We start from the raw sequence: 21,654 nt of genomic DNA, 5'->3' as shown, positions 1-21,654 counted from the left end.
CTGAAAATGGCATCTTACTTCTCTTCTTTTATAGATCTAGACTATCGATTCTGTAACTGACTGAGCTAACGGTGGCTAATCGGGCGCTGTTATTCTCTTTACTGTTCAACTTCCCCTGTTTTTGGACAGTCAATCCACTGAGTTCTGCCCCAGAAAATTCTTTGCTCCTATTCAGCCTTCAGGCATTCTGCAGATATGGCCTACCATTTTAATCTCTGATACATTTAATCAATTTCAATTAGTTTGCTTCCCAAAAAGTGAGTTCTAAAAAGTGATCTCCTATTTTCCCTTCTGTTCTAGCTATTGTTCCCGTGAATGTTACAATAACTTTTCTGAGTGTTTTGCGCTTGAACACTTGCCAAAAGAAAGGGCATTGTCAGCTCTCACATATCTACCAGCTTGCTCACAGTAGTCAAGAAACTGGAAGGCAAGGCTTTCATCCAAAACAGGGCTCACAAGTGGGAAGTCTCAGAGCCTGTTTAAGACAGCTGCAAGAGTTCCAGTTAGTTAGCCTAAAGGAATCTATAGTCAAATCCAGTTATAAAAAAATAGATCGCCTCGACAATACTGTAGCTAGTCTACAATTGTTCTTCTTAACAGCCATCGTCAGTTCTAGGCTACAAGATAAAATTATTTATTAACAATTTCCAGATCATTATCAAGAAGACATTATCTTCTCGGATTTCTAGTGTTTTGAGGTTCTTGTCCACATTCAGTATTGCTTCACAATCCTGGATCTTCTAGACTACAATCTGCCCAAGAAGTTGGCGCTCAAGGTGATTAGGGAATGTTCTTACTGTTTTGAACGTTGGCTCATCCTAAGTCTAATTTATTCTTCCCATTTCTTAGCTCTTGGATAGAGGGATGGTGTTCGGTCGTCTTAGATAGACTCCTTTCCTATATAGGTTTCTCATAAAGGATAAGGTGACGGCCAAATTATGCATAAACTTAGTTATAATGAAACATATTGATTATGCAAGACGAATGGAGAACTTTGTTGTTTAAATTTCAGACCGTGATTTGAAGAAGTCTCGAATTTGGAGAAATGTTTACAGCTAGGAAGATTTGCATCATTGCCTTGCTCTCACTTGCCAGGATTTCGTTTTTCTTTATTAATAAACGCATACTCTCGAGGGATGATTTGTTTTCCACATCCTTGTCCTTTATTCCAGACGTCCTGAAGGTTTGGTGTTTACTGACTTCTGATTATTTTTGATATGAACATCTAAAACATTTCCTTTTTTAAATCTAATTGATCCTGCTTTTTCTTTCATTTTTTTTTTGTTTTCGTCCATCGTGTATTTTTTATTTTATTGTTTTAATTTAGCAAACCTTTCGCTTTTATGATAAATCATTATAGTGTTTTATATTTATTTTCCTGTGAACTCTAACCGAAGGAAGTTGCCATTGTCATTTATGTTATTAGTTCCGTTCTCTAAATGCCGTACATTCATTAGATTAAATTTATCCGGTTAGTCTGGGAATTGTGGTTTCTAACGCCTATTTATCTTGCAAATCGCCCGGAGTGACTGATAGCACGAATACAGGAGAAGAAAAGTAAAGTAAGATTATTCAGAAAAAGAAAAATTACTGTTCCAGTAGTGGAGGTAGGCCAAACTCTCCCTTGTTGAAGCCTTCAATTTATTTGTGCCCAATTAAGAATCAAGTAAGCTATCTGAAGGAATTTTTTTTTTTAATTAAATTTTATTAAGATTAATTTATATTTCTCTCTCCGTCTTTATTACATCCTCTTGTTTAGTTAAGAAGTTGTTGCGGTCGTGCCAAGTGTTCCGTATCGCGTTTGCGGCAAAAATACTTTCTTTTTTCGAAGTCCCAAATGCCCCAAAAATTGGTTCTTAGAAAATGATGTATGGACAAAGCTCTTTGAATGACGTAAACTCGCAAATGCTTCAAAATTATATTTCGTTTTGGGATCTCTAAATGGCCTGATAAAAAGTTAGCGGTCAAAATCTCCCAGCCGTTATTTGAACTGAACAGAAGGAATTTTGTTGAATTTTCTCCCAATTCCCCAAAAATCAATAATTTTTGTTTTCAATCAGTTTCCGGATGAAAGAGCACTTTTCCCTGATGGTCTTTTTTAGTATTAAGATGGTAGAAAGCTGGATGTTGTAGAGCTAAGTTAGAAGTTTGAAGCTAATGCATTAGTTAGAAGCTTGGGTACATATTTATTAAGATAAAGCGGTTTGAATTTCTACCTCAGATATTTAACTACTGACCAAAATATAAAGATTGATCTGTGTCTGTTTAAATGATAAAAAAAAAGTAATGATCTGTGTGTTCATTGGCTGCCTGATTCTCGCTTAGATGATCTGGCTAGATTCCATCCTAAAGAAGACGTAAGAAATATGCAATAACTAATTACGCTTAGTTCCCTGATCTAACATTATTTTTATCTTAAAGGAGTTATCCTCTTCTATAAATGTTCTGTTACCAGATTTGCTTCCTTCAACCAATTTATGTTGGTTTCTTCTAAATTTTTCTGCCATTTAGTGATTTTTTTTTTTTTAAATTTGTAAATTTAAGGCGCATCAAAATTTGAGGCTATTGTCGCACGGAGCTTTTTACAGTGTAATGCCGGCCTCCGGACATTGTTCTCACTCTACAGATATCACTGACCATCACCGGACAGTGAGCTGTAAGAAGCTGCTAGGAAGAGAAAGTTAAAGGGCTAGCAGCTGGATTCGAACCTGGGTTCTCCTTGTTGGAATACATTTTAACCTAATCCCGTCTCTCCATGTTAACTTTTTACAGCGAGTTTGGTTATTTATAAAGTTTTGAACGCATATTTCTTTCTTACAGTGTCTTTACGTGACTTTGGTTTCCAAGTAGGAATCCTCTCCTAATCTAATGGAATTGCCTAGTATCCACGTGCTAACTAGCATTCATCTCTTTTTGGCAGATTTATGCGTGACTATACTTGGACACTTCTAATTTTTCGGTAGAGTGATTTCGATTCCAAATGAAAGAATGAAGAGCTTTGTAGCTCTAATTGCTCTAATTGTTTTTTCTTTCACTGCTTCGTTCACGTTTTAATTCCTATCTCCTACGCAACCCTACTATTTAAAATCTTGATTCTCTTCAATCACTTACACAGGGTAACTGTTGATATAAACTAGACTTACTTAATTTGTTTTTTGAAAGTTTATTTGCAGTCCTCATTTCCATAGTTCTCCCTAGTTCCTTATTTACAAAAAAAATCCTCTTTCCAAATAGAACTCTAACTGACCATCAGCGAAATTAGAATACTAAGAAATTTTGGCCAGTTAACCAAATTTTATTGGCCAAGTAATTACTGATGTATATTAATTCATACATTTAAACTTTATTGGACAAGCTGTAAACCCGTTGTAAAGCTACAAAACCTTGTGAATCGATCCATTTGAATGAAAATAGTTTACCAGCTAATTATTAATGTTGCTCTATCTATAAATAACGTTTGTCTGCTAAAATTATCTCTTAGTTTATCTTCTTATTAATGATTCCAACTCAATAACAAAAAACTGCCTTGTTCAACAAACTAATTTGAGAAACTTCCTCTTGGATAATTTAAAATTCTGTTAAAATTAAAATTCTTTTCCTTCTCACGTTTTGGACTATAACATATTTCAGTTCTGGCCTTCTATCGATAAGAGAAAGAGAAAATGTCTTTCACCCGTTGGTAGCAAGAGTTGGTTTAGCAGCTTCTTTACCGATATAGACATCCTGTGGAGTCCCAAGTCCAATAAAATATAAACACATACTCGCCTGCCGAGGTGATAGCATGGACTACATTAAACGCTGGTAGCAGTAAAAAGTAGAAATAAAAATATAATAAAACACTAAGTTAGCTAAAACTTTTACGAATTAATTCAATTACATATACATATTCGGTTTTACAGTCTACCTGTTGCTAGTATAAACTAATTTACGTTTTTAATTAAAAAAAAAAAACAGTACAAACAAGTGACGTAATGTTCCAGTAATGCCTCTGTTTAATTTTAAAAGGATATGAAGTGAAATATAATATAATTTTTTTTTTTTTATAATATTCTACGAGGTGTGTTCAAAAAGTAACGGGAATTTTTAAATTTCGCGGGTTTGGAGAGTCTGATTGTAAATTTTTTTTTTTTATTATGTTGGTACACATGCCCCTGAAGTACGATAAAATTTTCAGTAATATTCATTGTTTACTTCTTAAGTGGCAGCCGTTAAGGTTAGACGTGTTTTTCGAGCTTGGCGATTTTTGTTTGTTAAAAAAAATGGATCAAAGAATTTGTATTAAATTTTGCGTAAAAAATGAAATAAAGTGTGTGAAATGTTAATAAAGGCATATGGTGAGTCTGCTATGAGTAAAACAAGGATTTACGAGTGGTATAAGCGTTTCCAAGATGGCCGCGAAAACGTTGAAGATGACGAACGACCTGGACGTCCAAGCACATCAACAACCGATGAAAACGTGAAAAAAGTGAAAGAAATGGTTATGAACGATCGCCGAATCACAATCAGAGAAGTCGCTGATGATGTTGCCATATCAATTGGCTCATGCTATGAAATTTTTTCGGATGTTTTGGGTATGAAACGTGTGGCAGCAAAATTTGTTCCAAAATTGTTGAATTTCGAACAAAAACAGCGGAGAATGGAAGTTGCTCAAGAGTCACTCAATGAAGTCGACAACGATGCGGATCTACTGAAACGTGTTATAACAGGTGACGAAACATGGGTTTACGGATATGATGTCGAAACTAAGGCTCAATCGTCCCAGTGGAGGCATTCTGGATCGCCAAGACCGAACAAGGCTCGACAAGTGCGGTCGAATGTGAAGGTTATGCTCACTGTGTTCTTCGATTTTAATGGCATAGTGCATCATGAATTCTTGCCACAAGGTCAAACAATCAATAAGGAGTACTACCTACAAGTTCAACGCCGTTTGCGTGAAGCAATCCGAAAAAAACGCCCGGATTTGTGGCAAAACAATTCATGGATTTTGCACCACGATAATGCACCTGCTCACACTTCATTGCTTGTTCGTGAATTTTTGGCCAAAAACAAAACTTTAACGATGCCCCAGCCTCCATATTCGCCAGACATGGCTCCATGTGACTTTTTTCTATTTCCAAACATAAAGAGAACATTAAAAGGCCGTCGTTTTATAAGCATAGATGACATTAAAAGCGAATCGCTGAAAGAGCTGAAAGCTATCACAAAGATCGAGTTTCAGAAGTGTTTCGAGGATTGGAAAAAGCGCTGGCACAAGTGTATTGTATGCGAAGGGGACTACTTTGAAGGCGACAATATTAATGTAGATGAATAAATAAATATTTTTTTCAAAAAACGAAAATTCCCGTTACTTTTTGAACACACCTCGTATTTCCAGTCATATCGTATTGAACTGGAAATATTTATAAATTCCCTACGGACAAGAAAAATATTCCACTATTTAATTATTAAAATGTTATGGACTACAATAGAAACAGTAATATCCAAAAATAGCTTATTGTAATTGATCTGATATTGTAATTATTTTTTAGTGTTGTTCCATTGATTACAGTGCATTCATAACTTCCAAATACAATAGAATAATAAATCTCTTCAGTTTATTTTTTGTAACGATAAAAATAGAGAAATTAATTTTAAGCAATCTAATAAATAATGTCTAACATTAGTGCATTTTTAGTTCTAGCACCATACTTGCATTATTTACTGCGTTTCTAGCTTGGCTTACACATATAGCTCAATTGTTTACATATTTTGCCTACAGTCTTTCAAGGAGGAACGTGGTTAATTTATACATGAAATTTTGTAAACAAAAAGACGCTTCTTTTGCTTGCATATGTATATTATATAAATTATAAATTTAAGTTTCTGTGAAGTAAGTATACTGGAAAACTACAATTTTATTGCTCAGGAAAATCCTAGACAAATTACAAGATTTTAGATAATTAAGAAACTCCAACCTGTCGGTTAATTTGGAGAGAAAAAGGTTTGGATTCAACAGAGTTCTGTCCGGTTTTTTACCAGTTTTAAGGAAAGAAATCTAGTGTTACATAAAATAAGCAGGAAAAGAAAGAAGAAAACTGAATGGAAAAGTCTATACGAAGAAAAAATGTTGTTGTTATTTGGTTTTCCCAATACATCTGATGCAATACCGGTATGAATACCCCTAAAAATACTCGAGGCTTTCTTTTTATATAAAAGGCCAAATAAGGAGAATTTCGCTCCAGGCAAACTCTTCTTGAGCGCCTTAAATATATTGCGAAGACTCTTGGATATGTCATAAATTTCTAATAATTAATAATAATGACAAAAATAGGAAGATTAATTTGGATTTGTACATGAATAGTTCACTTAAAAGACGTTTAGTGTAAGAGATTATCCGTCAGTAGAAGTATTCCGTTGTTTGAAGTTAGTTTTTCATCTGTCACACTTCTTCAAGTTCATTGCCAGACAGGTATCGGACATCACTACCAAGAGAAAAAGACTAAATTGTAGATCTAATTTAAATTGCATTGGATTGTTGCATCAAGCACACACATCTGACGTACCAGTCTGACGTAGCTGAGGAATTGAACTGAATTTTATCCAGTACATAATAACAAGTATAGATACGGTATTTCTTTTTTTATTTTAGTGCAAAATAATTAATGATTAATTAAAATTCTGAAAAAGATTATTACCAAGGCAAACTTCGCAAGAATCGCCGTTTTCGATTAATATTTCGTTTTTTGAGCGATCTAAATAAATTTAACCTGATATTAACAACTTTATTGCTTCAAATGAGCTTTTAACGGATTGCTTAAGTTATTCTTCTTTTTGAAAGTTACTCTGAACACCAAGTATGCACACCCTCAGTGAAACAATCATGCAAGGTCACTGTAGCGTATGCCTTCTGGCCAGCACCGCTAATGGAATCTAATGAATCTAAGATTCAGTTAATTTTGAAGTCTTTTTTATCTATAGGTTTAAATACATTTTTTTTTTTATCGCGCTTACGGTCCAAAAATGCGTGTAGATCTTACTAAATAAACATATTTTTGTAAGCAGAGTTAAGTATTTAACACTGAATGTGGCCAAATATTAAGCTACCAGTAATATGTGAAACTAAAAGAAGAAATTGCTGAATGAAGTACAATAAAATAAGCTCTTTTATTCAGTTAAGGGTCGGGAACAAACCCTGCTCTGTCCACTACCCACGCGATAAGCCCCTATAACCCTTGCTCACACAAACCCACAAGAGGCCTAGTTCATGAGCCTTGACCCAGAACTAATGTACTTAAGACTCACAGCAGTTCGCATAACCAAGGACGTTAAGGGAAATAGCTGGTCAAAATTCTGATCAAACTTCCTGAATCTAATTACTACCATGTTTAAGTCCTCATAAGAATCTATGTTTTTCCTGTGCCATTTAGTCTCCACAAAATATTTCAATTAATTAAATATTAATAAAATTAAAATAATAAAATATTAAGTATTTTTGAATGTATATGGTCTTGTTCGAAACATTAGCACGACTTTCTTGTATGCCCGCTCTCATGGTTTAAGTAACAATAATCTTCAGATGTACAGTACAATGGAAATTTTGGATACCAGAAACAGTGTTCTAGAGAGAAAATACGGCTCTACTTGGTTTGAAGATTAGAAATTTGTATTTGCTTTCAGAAAATCTGAAGGAGTTGCAAAGTCAATTCACAAAAGATGATTTGCGATTTGATACGAGGAATAGTTCAACATTACATTGAACATTACATAACATTACGTTACAGGGAACTGCACCCCGAACTTCGGTTTCAATCCGGTGGACGCAACTTTTTTTAAACCTCGGGACGGATGTTATGTTACAAATAATTATGTTGAGTTGTAATTAGTGCTAGACCTAGTATAATTTCTATAGATGAGTACTGTGTATCAATTCTGGCCTAGAATACCTACTTCTGGTACTAAGTCAGATACCTACTCCTGGTTCTACGTCAATCTCTTTTAAAGTTTTAAAGATACTAAGCAATCGGGACCCACTTCAATGAAGAAAAATATCTTTACAGGTCGATTTTTAACTATTCTGATTTTGCATTTAGTGCTATTCTGAATTTATCGTCCCAATAGTTTATTACTAGTTCCAGGTAAAATCCTAGAAAAAATCTTATTTAAACAGATACTTCCTCGACTGGAAAATTCTAAAATAATTCCAGACCATCAGTTTTTGCTTCAGAAGGCATTATTCTACCATTCAGCAAAGTGTCATCACATTGCTTCCTCCTTTGAACAAAAGGATGATTACTCAGCAAGCTTCCTTGATGTGAAGCAAGCTTTCGATCAGTATGGCATTCTGGGCTGCTTTGGAAGCGGAAGGGTGTCCTTCGTTTTACGTATTACCACCCTATCCTTAAATCATACCACTCTGACCATTAATTTCAGGTAATGGTTGGAGCCTCTTCATCTCTCTTTTAGTAGAGCTGAAGCAGGTGTCCCGCATGGAAGTATTCTAGGTCCTCTATTCTACGTAGTATACACTACATTATTCCTAATCGGTCCTTATTATATCCTCTTCACGTATGCTGATGACATAGCTATCTCTCCTGTGATCCTGACTCAGTAAACTCTCGCAGATATATGCAGACTCATCTTAAGAGCTCAGAGAAATGGTTTTGTAGGTAGAGAACAAAAATAAATTGATTCCAAAGCGTAATCCTTAATTAAAATGTAGCACTGGGGAACAAAGAACTCATAAACGAAAGAAATCCTACCCACAATAAAAAAAATATATCAGATCAAAGTGTTTATAAAAAGAATGAACGATGATAGAGATAGAAATAGTAAAGAGGGAAGGGATCAGTTTAGAGGATAGAGCTTTGGATTTTCGGGGATTGAAACAATCTTCCAAGCTCTTAGATTCTTAAGAGGAGAAAAGTTTAGTGATAGATGGGGTGCAACAAGAGAACATTGCTGAAGGAAAAATGCAGACATCAATAATCTCAGATATTGAAAAAATAATGTAATCTCTATTAAAGTAAATAATAATGATAAGAATAGTACTTAATTTTCTAAATGGAAGAAAGTGATTACGGAATTGCTCCCTAATTAGTTAGTAACTGAATTTTAGCCAAATAATATTATAAACACTGAGAACATAATTTGTTTAAATATATACTTGACATTTTTATGTTTTTGATAAACATGTAGGTGGAAGTAAATAGAGCGTGTTCTACAACTTCGTGGTTAGTAATACTTTATAAGGTTTCGATGACATATTTTATCCTTTGGAGTATGTAATATATTGTCCTATTCTATTAGCATGACACGCTCTAGGAGGACCAGCTGGCGGCTGGGCGAGCATACATTTGCTCGGGTGTACCCGTTCGCTACTCACTATTCCTTCCGATTAAATAACATATGAATACGGCCTGTTAGGAAAGCGAGTGCGCTGTCTAACGACCATATTTAGCTCTCTTAATCGTTTTCTTAAAACTCTATCCCACGTTTAAGTAGACTGGTTTCTATTTTCTTTACTGGTTTAATGGCACCATCTTACCGTCTGTAGAGGCCTCTAGAAGAAACAAATCTGACCGAACTCCAACAAGTGAGTTGCAATGTGAAGTGCAGCGTGCTATCTCAATTTTGTTAATCCAATTAATGTTTGGTTAATCAAAGAACGTCGTAATTATGTAACAAAAAACTACCCTTAAGTCACGTCAATGTAATATTTAAGGAAACCTTGATTTACTTTTCCGCGTAGTAAATTATCAGAAAACTTACTTTACCAACTCTACTCCAAATTTTCACAAAAACACAATATTGAATGCCCACAATAATATGTTGGATTTAAATTTGTAAAATGATTTTCAGAAATTAAAAAAAGTAAAAGAAATAAACATGCTGCAATCTTTTTATTATTTTGTTATTTTACTTTCCGTCCATCATTGTTGGAAACGGGTTTAAATAATATTTATCAGAATTTCTTTGCTAATTTTGGACTACCTTTAAATTTAATACAAAAGCTAGTTGTTAACCTGTAAAATGGGTTATTATTAATAAGCTAAACTGTTTAATTTCTTATAGATTAATAATTAATTCTTTAGGTGAATTTAATGATCTTTATAATGTTCTTTAATGGCGGCAGTCATAAATTCTACTTCACTAAGAAGTTTTAATAAACTAAATTGAATACATTCAAAGTAAAATGAATAAATCAATTGTTATTTTATCAAACGGTTGAGTTGGCGAATATTAAAATACTGTCGTCTTCGGCTAACTGAAGCATGCAGCCAGCAGTAACTCCCGAAGGCAACAAACCGGCGGAGAGCTTCTCTAGTTTTATTTCTTTTAGCGCCATTAGAGTGATTTTCCTCTTTATCGAATAAAAAAGTACGAGAAGAGGTAGAAATATTTTCTCTTCAAAAAATTGGGTTCTCCCAACTGGAAAACAACGCAAACATTTTATAAGGATGGCTGATACTTTTATTATAGAATATGTGCTAGTAATGGGAAAGTTATAAATATATCAGAGGCATCTCGTGGTGTCTAAAGTTGGGCGTTCTAACTCCGAGCCTCCCCTGTGAAATCACTGCTTTGAAAAAGACTTGTTTTAGTTACAAACTTTTCTAATTGATAGATATACATTATGGATACTTTATATTTATATAACTTAACAAAGACAAATTCAAATTTAACATCTAATTAAAAAATTATTACACCTAATATATATAATCCAAATATATAATGTAATATAATTTATATATACTTCTGATTATGCGCGTAAATAAGTAAATAACAGACATACGTGGTTCAGAAGTTCGCTTCAAGTGGAGTGCCATCAAGCGACACCTAGGGTTTCCAGGAAAAGCAGCAGATGATATCGAGGATATTAGGGAACAGGCATGAGTTGAAAGGCTGAAACTGTAGCAATAGAACGGAAAATGAAGGTATATTGAGGTCATCATGAAAGGTCAAGTTGGAGACCAAAGGAAAGGAGCATCTGTGATTCTGCGTAGCATTTGGAACTTGGAAGACTGGGTGCGACTGAAAGACTTGGCTGAACCCTCATAGTCTGATACCGTAAATCCAGATAGGTTGAACAATTGTCATGTAAATCAGTCTTTTGTTTTGTTGCGTTAGTTTGAAGGTTTTTCATAGTAAACCTTGTTATATCGGTTTGTAGCGCCTTGCCGTGTCTTGTCTCTTGATTATGGTGTAGGGATACCACGTCAGTCGACGATCTAAAAACAATCCCAGTCATCATACTTTATTAAGTACGCTTCTTCCTAAATTAAAAGAGATGATGCTGCTTTTGGTCTCATTTTCTTTAATGTTACTTTTATGAAATCATGCTTCATGTTAAATGAACTTGTAGGGGGGCACTTCTAGCGATAACCTGATTGGTGTTTCGAGACAGGATCGCTGAGTAATTCCACGATGGAAGACAGGATTGTAACAGGGTGTATGGGAATACTTAGCTGTGATAAGGATACTGAGACCAGATCCAAAATTTCCGAACCTCTATGAACAGAATTCGAACCTCTATGGACAGAATGGAGCCTTGAATGTCCTGAAAATACCTAATGAGTCTGGTTGGAAGCAAGGATTAATGAGAATTTGGATGATGATTTTAAGCTTGAATAGCAGAACGTGATGCCAGACTCTGTGGAAGAAAACCTAATTTTGGAAAAGATTTTCAGCATTGCTATCTGACTAAAAATATTATCAATTATTTACTAACATAAATATAAAAATTTCATGTCTGCTTGCTTTGCACATTATTTAATTACTTAAAGAAGCCTAAATTTTACCAGTTTCGCGCTTTGAGGTTGAAAAATAAATAGTACAATTACCTACTTTGCTTCTTTCAAGACTGCCTAGTCAAATAGTTTTGTTATTACATATTCAACAAAATGTCATTACATTTAAATAATTCATAATTTTTTATTTGCGTTACGCCCTACCGTGTAACTTTTTGGGTCATGCAGCACCGTGCAGCCCAGTGTAAGTTGTATCAATTAAAACCAACATTTCTTATGTCCAACAAAGCTGTACGTTAGTCCAAATGAGGCAGGTGGGTGGAGTCCGGGCGCTCAGTGGTATTCAAAGGCTAGCTTGCCTGAGTGTCACTGGTGCCATGAGGACCTCCCCTACTGCGGCCTTGGAGGTTTTGTTAAATCTGCCCCCACTGCACATATACATTCAAGGCGTTGCAAGGGCCGTTGTCGTTAGGCTTATGGAAGGACAAGCTCCTATTACCTTCAGGCATGGAGGAGCATATCAAGAGTTATATGAGGAGCTGGAGGCCGATTCTACTTTGGGCCTGCCTTCGGATTCTATGACTCCCAAATATAACTTCGACAAGCCGTTCAAAGTCTGTATTGGAGACCGGGAGGCTTGGAGACGTGGACCCCCAGTGGTGGGAGATTAAATGTGGTACACTGATGGCTCCAAGATGGAGGAGGGAGTGGGAGCGGGAGTGTACGGGGTGAAGCCGAAATGTAGCTTTTCGGTTAGCCTAGGGAAGCTAGCTACAGTTTTTCAGGCTGAGCTGGCTGCAATTAGGTTCTGTGCTACCGAGATTGAAGGGCGAGGAATTATTAATTCTAAAGTCGTAATTTTCTCGGATAGTCAGGCTGCTCTAAGGGCAATTAGTTCCTATCAGGTTAACTCAAAACTGGTTTGGGACTGTCTGGGTGCCCTGAAGGAAATTAGTGACCAAAATAAGGTCTTTCTGGTCTGGGTACCTGGTCATTCAGGACATAAGGGTAACGAAGCGGCAGATTTATTGGCCCGGGAAGGCTCTGCGAGATACTTCGTTGGCCCGGAGCCCTGTTTTGGGGTTCCGAAGTGTATTAAGACTGCGACCATTAACTTATGGGTGCAGAGTAGGTCTCAGGAGTGGTGGTCTGCCACCACTGGGCAGAGACAGGCGAAGGAGTTTATTAAAGGCTATTCGCCGAGGCTGACTGCAGAATTAATCCGCCAAGGCCGTGGGGCTATTAGGATGATTGTAGGTCTATTAACTGGCCACTGCAGACTCAGAAAACACATGCATCGCATGGGCCTGGCAGATGATAGCCTCTGTAGGTTCTGTCAGGAAGAGGTGGAAACAGCACTGCACATATTGTGCCAGTGTGAGGGGCTTGTTTGGCTAAGGATGTTACTTCTCGGGGAGGAAAAACCAAGGCCTGTGAGCTTTACCCAAGAGTCGCTCTCCAGCATTAAGAGTCTAATTAAAAGGACAAGTCTGGAGGGTGAGCTTTAAAGTTAGGGGAGCCACAATAGACCCAAAGGGGTCGCAGTGGCGTAGGCCCTGAGGCCGCCCTAGTCCAATCTAATCTAATCTAGTCCAAATGAGAGATACAATAATTATTGTTGGCGGACCAGAGATACCAATTCTGAGTGGCCAATGTAATAATTGTTTAATTTTATATTATACAAGCTTTCATTAAAAAGTATTGTCAAGATCAATATCACACTATCCGTGAAGAGAAATCCAACAAATAGAGAGACAACTGCTATTTTCTTTTAAACTTTAAAGCATTGGCTGTTTTAAACAAATGCTCGAAATAGAAGCGGAAGTTTAAAAAAAAAAAAAAAAATGTACGAAGATATTATACTAAATAATCTTTGAATTGGGATCCAAACTGTAGAACTAAGCATTAAATTTAGAATGTGGTCGTACTTCTAAGTAGAATTAGTTCTTCACTCGTTTGCCTCATTGTAATTTTAATCTGATTATTTTATTAATCACAAAAATAAAAGGCAATAACGAGATTAATTAGATACAGATAAGATGTCGTAAGTACTTTTTAAACATGTAGCAGACCGATTGTTACTAACATCAGTGTAAGAAACAAATCTTTTTTAAGTCTCACTTGAACTCAAGACTAAGTAGTCTACGAGGATTTGTTTCGTCTTATTTCAAGTTTATATCTAACGATACGGAGAAGATAATCACAATAATCTGCTCGAAAACTATTGACGCTAACCTATTTTGTCTAGAAAACGAATTTTTCATTATTTCTAGAAGATTAAGCTCAGCCAGAAATGAGCATATCAACGACAATCAGGAAGTTAATAGCTATCCTATAATTGCTATGATTTATAAGAATAGCAATTATGCTGCTAATAATTCTCTACTTGTAACCTTACTTGTAGCCATTATTTTTGCTGATATAATTCATGGCGTGATATTGATGCTATTTATAAAATAGTCGACTTAGAGTAAGTGCACTTAGCTCTTCAAGTGTATAAGAGGGACATTATTGTCCATTATTTATGAAGCAATGGTAAAAGCGAAGTTCTAGATGAAACTTAGCCTGCTATAAATCTAGTTTTCTATTTTAAATATTTATTCACTAGGCCGCCTGAAAATGATATTTAAGATATCCATTGCTTCAAGATGGCAAAAATGTAGTTTGTTTTTAATACGAATTTTGGAAAATAACCGTTTCCCTATTTATTCTTGACAAGCAGATAACAGCTTTTATGTTTTCTTTTCAAAGCTAATACACCGAGAACATTGCTACATAGAAGATGCGAGCACAGACAGCTTGTTGAAAGGGAAGGATAACAAATAGTGCTGTCGGATCTCGGTCTGTCTGTACAGCTTTCTTACAGAGAGATATTCCGAACTAGGAAGCTGGAGGGGATATTCCTTTTTGGATTAGCCCCACTCCACTGCTCCAACGTGCAGAGAGAAAGAAAAGAAGTGAATCCCATCTTCATATCTCGCTCTGTATTAGTAACTAGTCGATAACCGTTCGTAATTTGTAATAGTTTTGGTTCGGACTTGTTTTTGCCAGTGTGTTAATAAATTTGTGCAACTTTTTTATTTCCCTTTTTAGATAAAATGAATCGGATCTTTTATCGTCCTCATTACTTGTTTATTTTTATACAATCTTTTATAATTTTTGTAAGTGATTTTTTTATCAGTCAATAAGAGAGGATTAATTTTATTTATTACAGCTGAAAGATGAAGTATCTCGGCGATCAGATCAATCTTGATAAATTTTTCAAAATCTGTGAAGCCAAAAATCTACGTCGAATTGTCTGTGTTAGCAATACGAAAATTCAAAAAATTCAATTTTTTTTTCCAACAATTATGTTCTTAATAGCGATGACACAGTCACTTATTTAGATAAGCTTTAAATTACAAAACGTTCAAGTAAAGCTTCATTCTCTTTAAATTTGTAACCAATTTTTTTCGCCGTCTTAAAGAACTGATTTCTCTTATTGTTGTCTTATTATTCTGAGTCTTCAACATTACCCTTTGAACAATGCTTTCTTGAATCCTTATTGACCATATTATAAAAATTAAAGATTTATCGCATATCTTATTTTAGGGTATTTAATAACTTATGTTATTTGAATAATTTATTGCATTGCATTTTAATTGGTAAAATATCTTTGGTTAAAATAATGTTAAAACACGTATTGTAACTTCAAAAACAGCAACACTTTATTTTTACTCTATTCATCCCCTACAATTTATGTACTTGGTGAATAGATAAGGGTACTTTAAGATCAAAGAAGCTGGGTTCAATTTGTATTATAAAATCTATCTCGGATACAATTTAAATAATAGTGATAAATAGATTTCAATGAGTCTATTACAATTTAAAGACAAAAAATCGTAAAGGTTAACCAAAAAAAAAAATATAACTAATTTTTACGTGCATTTGACTTTGAGAGAACGAAATTCCACTAAAAAAAAGTTTAATGTTCGTTGGAATTAGTGAAAAGTGTTCTTTTGCAAGTTAATAACGTTCTAATAGAACAGGAGGAGGTAAGCGTACTTGTGTCAGAATGGCCTATATTACCCTTTTTTGAAGGGCGTCTAAACTGTAAGTAAACTACAAAATTTAAAGAAAACTGATTCATTTGAATTTTTATCTTCCAGTGAGTGAGAATCATTTGGATAATGATTCAAATGCGAACGTATATTTTGCGGTGAAAAGTGACCTCCATTTTACTTAATAGCAATACATCTGTGATAACTTACACTTTGCCTTTGAGCGAGCAGTACGCGTTTGTGGTTCCATTGTCCTTAAAATTTGAAAGGAACCCGATTCATAGATAAACTAATAGTTAATGAACAAGATAACAGTTCAGTGACCCGTTTTAATAATAGCTGAAGATTATTTCTAGCGATAATCTAGCGAAGATTTTTTTATTATTAACACCAATTGAATTCAATAAATATGAAAGAAAGGGATTAGCTGAGTGGTTAGCGATTACTGGGTTTCAACTCGGAGATCACGGGCTCGAATCCAGCGGCTAGCCCTTAGATTTTCTCTTCCTAGGAGCTTCTTGTAGATCATTTTTCGTGAATAAAATTTTAGTTAATTACTTTTAAAAAGAGGAGAAAGAATCTTAGTCAATAATGTGAAATTGGAGAACATCCGAAATATCCCAATAAGAAATATGCAATTACCGCAGGAGAATTTTTATGAAAAAATTAAAATTCTTCCCATAACATGCTACCAAAAACATTGGTAATGTAACTACATTACCTTAGTAATTTAGAAAATTCTAAGATAAGAACAAAAGCTTAACTCTCCTACGATGTTGTAAAAAACTTAAACCATTTATCATTTCAATTCTAATTGCCATATTCTAGCATAAAAATTGTCCATACTTTAATTTTAGATTCATTCCGTGCGTGTTGGCCAGTCCGATAATCGACTGCGTTGCGGAGGATTTATTGTGGCAACCTCTAGTACGTGGAGCACAACTCCAGTCCCGTCTGTATGATTAGATTTTTGATTCTGGCGACTTCTGAGTAATGTTTGAAGGAATGAATTTTCTTCCTTCAATGTGCAAACTCTCTGCCACACTCTGTCTTTTTCTTCCGATCAAATCTCATAGGCTATCTTTCCATTTAACTCTGTCTGCACTAGCTCGTTTCGATCCTGCCTAATTACACTCTCTTGTTGAAGAAAAGCCGTTGTAAGGCGATTGGTGGAAATTTAAGGGTACGTGAAAATGAAAACCCTACCGGGCCAGATTGTCTACCATCTCATCAAGTTTTTCTTTTGGATTTTCAGGAAAGACACACAATATATATAACAATATTCATCAGACTGTCCAGAAAGTCTCACACTCCTTAAATTAAATTCGTAGGATTTGTTAACTAACTTTAGTTTCCTGGATTTCTGAGAAAATTACTCTGGAGTTGATCATCCTTCTTTTAAAATCTCAGCAGCCGTATATATACGGCAACAAGCATTGCCACGTCAAAACTCGGGCAGATTTCCTAGGATTACCAAGATACCATTCCTCGGATTAGTGCTATATAACCCACTTTATCTTCTTCTACCTCATTCCGATCTGAGAACCTTACAGAGTCATAACCTTTAAGTAATGCAAATTATTTAATTATTAGTGTTGCTTATTAACGCTGACAGATGATGTCGGAACATTTTTCTCGAAAACAATCTTATTAGGAAAGGGTTGTATTGTATCGTAAATGAAAAAAGAGTTTTAAAATGAAAAAATAACCTCATCAGACAAAATTGTGGGCATCCTGTTGTAATAACCACGTTAATATAAGAACTGTCTGACATCTGTTTCTGTAGTTTTGAAAAGTTTGTTGCAAGTCGGTAAGTAGTGTTGTTAAAGAAGCATTTTGCTGTTGAGATCACAAATAGATCACCTTTCTTATTCAAATTAGTATTTCCTGCCAGGAAATAGAAGCAGACTACAAGAAGAGCATATGGCGAAGGAGTTAGTGTAGTCGAGAGAAATTAACCCTTAACCTTGTGAACTAGGCCAAAGGTTATCGGGCACCCCTAACTATTTACCACAACATAAACATTCATGAAGTGTTACTTGGATATTACAAGAGAATTCCTTAAATATTTACCCTCCATTACAGGGCTCTTAATATTTCAGAGTACTGTAATCAATGAATGATTAGGGTAATCTAACTAATTCAATTTAAAATTACAGCTTTCGCTCGGGTATTATTAAAGATTGAATTTATATTCACAACTTTTCTTTGGTAATCTAGATCTTAATTCCATATTTTATTTTATTCACTGCCAAAATACAAAATTGCATAACAGTGGAGCTCGACCCACTATAAATCATACCTTGAGCAATACATTTTAATTAATACGGATTCTTAAAGAAAATTATTAAAACTATTTACTTTAACATTAAAATATTTAAAATAGCCAATAAACAAATCTTTAAAGCGGAATGAAAAAACATGCACAAATAGATATAAAACAAACTTTTCACAAATATATTATTAATCAATTTTTTAAAAAAAAACAATAAAATCCCTCAAAAAAAAAAAAGGGTGGAAAAATACCAAATATACAGGTAGCAATACTACAGAGCCAGCCCATCATTTACAACAGCAATTCTAATTTCTTTTCTCTCAGACTGAGAGCCTGAATGGTGAAACAAAACAACTCATTTATTTCCTCAATGGTATTCACATTTAGGAGTAATAATAATGCATCTGGAAGGCCGATAAATCTGTGCAAAAACTTATTTCTCATGGCAGAATACAGAGGACACACAAGATAGAAGTGCGATAGATCGTCTAACTCTTTTAAATTGCATAACTGGCATACAATTTTAGGGCTAAATATATACTTCTTCCCTAGGACCCTAAGTGTTGGATATTTCTTAGATGCCAGCCGTAATTGGGAGAGCAATTTAATTTTAGCCAGGTGCACCTTCAGTGAGAGATAAGACCCGTCAATTAACAAGGGGGGCAAAACATGTCTATAGTGTAAATTATAGGCAGCATTGAGAGCAGTATCAAGATCCCGACTTAAACTGTTATTGGTACATTTCTCAAACATATTTTTCATATTTCGTTTTAAAAGTTCAGGATTCTGAGCCTGCCATATATCATGAGCCCCTATAGTAACGAGGGAACTAAATAAATAAGTGGCCCAATTAAAAGGCATCTTTCTATTACCCATAATCTCAATTAATCTTGTGTAGCAAATATTAGGTAAACTATCTTTTGGCATAGTCAGCAATTTATACCACCACTTTATACTTCTTTTAAAAACTGCGACCCCCAAATGTACTTGACAAGTCTCCACTCGTACGTATGAGTCCGGTGTATGTATTGGTAGACCCAACAATAACTTAAAAAACTTTATATGTATTTTTTCTACCATATCAATGTAGGGGAGGGCCCACACTTCAGAACAATAGAGTAGAATACTTGAAACCAAAGAATCAAATAAACGAATTCTAGGCTGCCATGTATCACATTTGGAACTATTTAAAATTTTTAACACCTGAGGAATCGCCAGCTGACTCTTTGCAACGAAATGCTCAGAAGCTTTCCTAAATTTTCCACTAGAGGAAAAAGGGACTCCCAAATAAATAAAATCTGATTTTACTTCAACCACTTCTTTGTTATAATAGAGAGGTTTAATATGTTTAATCGGTCCTGCTTTCTTGAACGGCACTACGACGGTTTTAGCTACATTTACTTCAAGTGAGTTTTCCTCGCAATACTTGTAGAGTATATTAAGCTTATGTTGAGCGTCTATCCATGAGGAAGCCAAAAGAACAATATCGTCTGCGTACAACAACATTATTAATTCTTTATCAGCTTTAATATTAACGCCGTTAAGCTCGAAAAACTCCTTAATATCACTCAAAAACAATGAGAACAACAGCGGACTGAGTATCTCCCCCTGAAGTACTCCTTTAGAGATTTTTATTTCGTTTGATTTGAGATCTCCCTCTACTACCCTCATTGCTGCACCATCGTAGAGCTTCTTAACAATTCTAATAAATTTTGCACTGACGCCTATCTGTAATAATTTAAGCCATAACTTTCCATGACAAACAGAATCAAATGCCCTACGAAAATCGATAAAAATTCCAAACAACCTCCTTCTTTCTAACCGCAGCTGTATATTAATAACGGAACTCAATATAAAGATCCCATCACGACATCCCTTTCCTCTCCGGAACCCTAACTGCTCTTCAGGCACTACATTGTGTTTTTCCGCCCACCCAGCCAATCTCGTATTAAGTATGTATGTAAAAATTTTAACTATTGTATTAACCAAAGATATAGGTCTATAATTTAACGGGTTAGCCGGATCACCCTTCCTATATAACATCTTAGTATTTACTTTGCTCCATTGTGGGGGGATAACTTCCTTATTCCAAATGTTATTAAACATATTTAACATATAATGCACCCATGCTGGGGGAAGGTGTTTATAAAGCTCATTTTTTATTAAATCCGGGCCCGGGGCTTTTTTCCTTTTGCCATGCCAATACTATAATGAAGTTCCTCCAGAGTAAAATCAGAATCCATCTCGGGGCAATAGACTCCAAAGAAATGGATATCATCAAACGCATACTCAGGGAATAATTTATTATAAAAATCTTCCCAGATCTTCATACTTAAAATATTTTTAGGTTGCTTTTTGCTTCGAAAATTTCGTACTGCCTGCCAGAAATCTAGATCTTAATGAGGGGCGTAAATGCTAACAAATTACTTGTGATTTTTGGAAAACACGCAATATTTTTCTAAAAACCAGTTTTTGCATTTAGCGGACTTCAAAACGGATATTTCTGATGGAAAGTGTACATCAACAATTTGACGCGATAACATTCTTTTCTCATCAATAGAAGATAGTGAGCTAAAGTAAAAATAGATATCAAAGAATTCTATGTGCGAGTGAATGGCGTCTAAAATGAAAATGAACGAAGTGGTGAATGTTGATTTTATAATTTAAGAAAAAATATCAAAATTTGATGTAACTGGATTAGTTTTCGTCTTCATTCTTACTGATAGGTTCAAAACTAGTCTTAATTTAACAAAAATACCAATTTACTGAAAATTATTTCATTTGTTTTGTTTAGTCAAGAACCAAACTTCTGTCGCTCCCAGTAAACAAATTTTAATTTTGTCCATTCTTTGAGATTTAAAAATACTAATGTACCACTCTGTAATCAAACGGATATGGATATACGAGGTTCAGGCTAGACATCTGGGGCTCATATGGACAATACTACGGCAAATAGTTTTGTCCCAGTAAACGTCCCATATCTGAACTACGCACTGATTTCGACATTCCTCTTGTACAGCAGCTAGTCGAGGAAAATATTAGGAATGCCATAATACGCAATAACATTGCCCTAGTCCAGGGGTCGGCAACCTATTTTAAGTAGAGAGCCATTTTTCCTTAAATAATTTTAATATATCTTACCAAGAGCCGCAGAGATGATAGAGTAAAAAACTCTTTAGATCATTTGTATTCGCAAATTATTATTTTATGATACTCAATAAAATTTAATTGTTTTATATATTTATTTTCACATATCGCAAAGTAAATAAACAAATAAATAATAACTTAACGAACGAAAAGGCGGCAGTCTTTCAATATAAATCAAGTACTTTATTTTGATATTGTATAATTCCATTCAATTTCGAACCTATCACATTTAAAATTATTTTTGAAAAAATACCTTTAATAAATGAAATTTTCATTCGTTTCAATAAAATTAAAATGTACAATATATTTTGGGCAGGCTGAAGAGCCACACAATTTGGATAAAAGAGCCGCGGGTTGCCGACCCCTGCCCTAGTTCTTTCGTATTGTACCTCGCCTCTCTTACAAATTCTTGACAATCTTCCAAGCCGAGTGAGGCTCCAGAGGACCGAGATAACATTAGGAAGAG

The 21,654-nt window shown here is 34.9% G+C and overlaps 1 protein-coding gene across 17 annotated transcripts in view; it reads left to right on the top strand.

The window, feature by feature from the left end:
- The window catches only part of LOC141461393 (uncharacterized), a 561,940-nt gene that overhangs the window by 374,511 nt on the left and 165,775 nt on the right, over positions 1-21,654 (top strand). For 2 of the 17 annotated variants that reach the window (XM_074142568.1, XM_074142557.1), the window contains exon 1: positions 14,704-14,887. The exons of the other annotated variants lie outside the window; for them this stretch is intronic. In XM_074142568.1, coding sequence (XP_073998669.1) covers positions 14,825-14,887 — 63 coding nt within the window. In that variant the 5' untranslated portion in view covers positions 14,704-14,824. Of the gene's footprint in view, positions 1-14,703; positions 14,888-21,654 lie in introns of those variants that run through there. 17 annotated transcript variants of the gene reach the window in all.

This window comes from Rhodnius prolixus, unplaced genomic scaffold (assembly GCF_049639745.1).
Source record: "Rhodnius prolixus isolate KJV_2025 unplaced genomic scaffold, Rpr scaffold_1, whole genome shotgun sequence".
Taxonomy (NCBI): Eukaryota; Metazoa; Arthropoda; class Insecta; order Hemiptera; family Reduviidae; genus Rhodnius; species Rhodnius prolixus.
The sequence above is the reverse complement of the archived record's forward strand: the minus strand, read 5'-3'. Positions and strand labels throughout refer to the sequence as shown.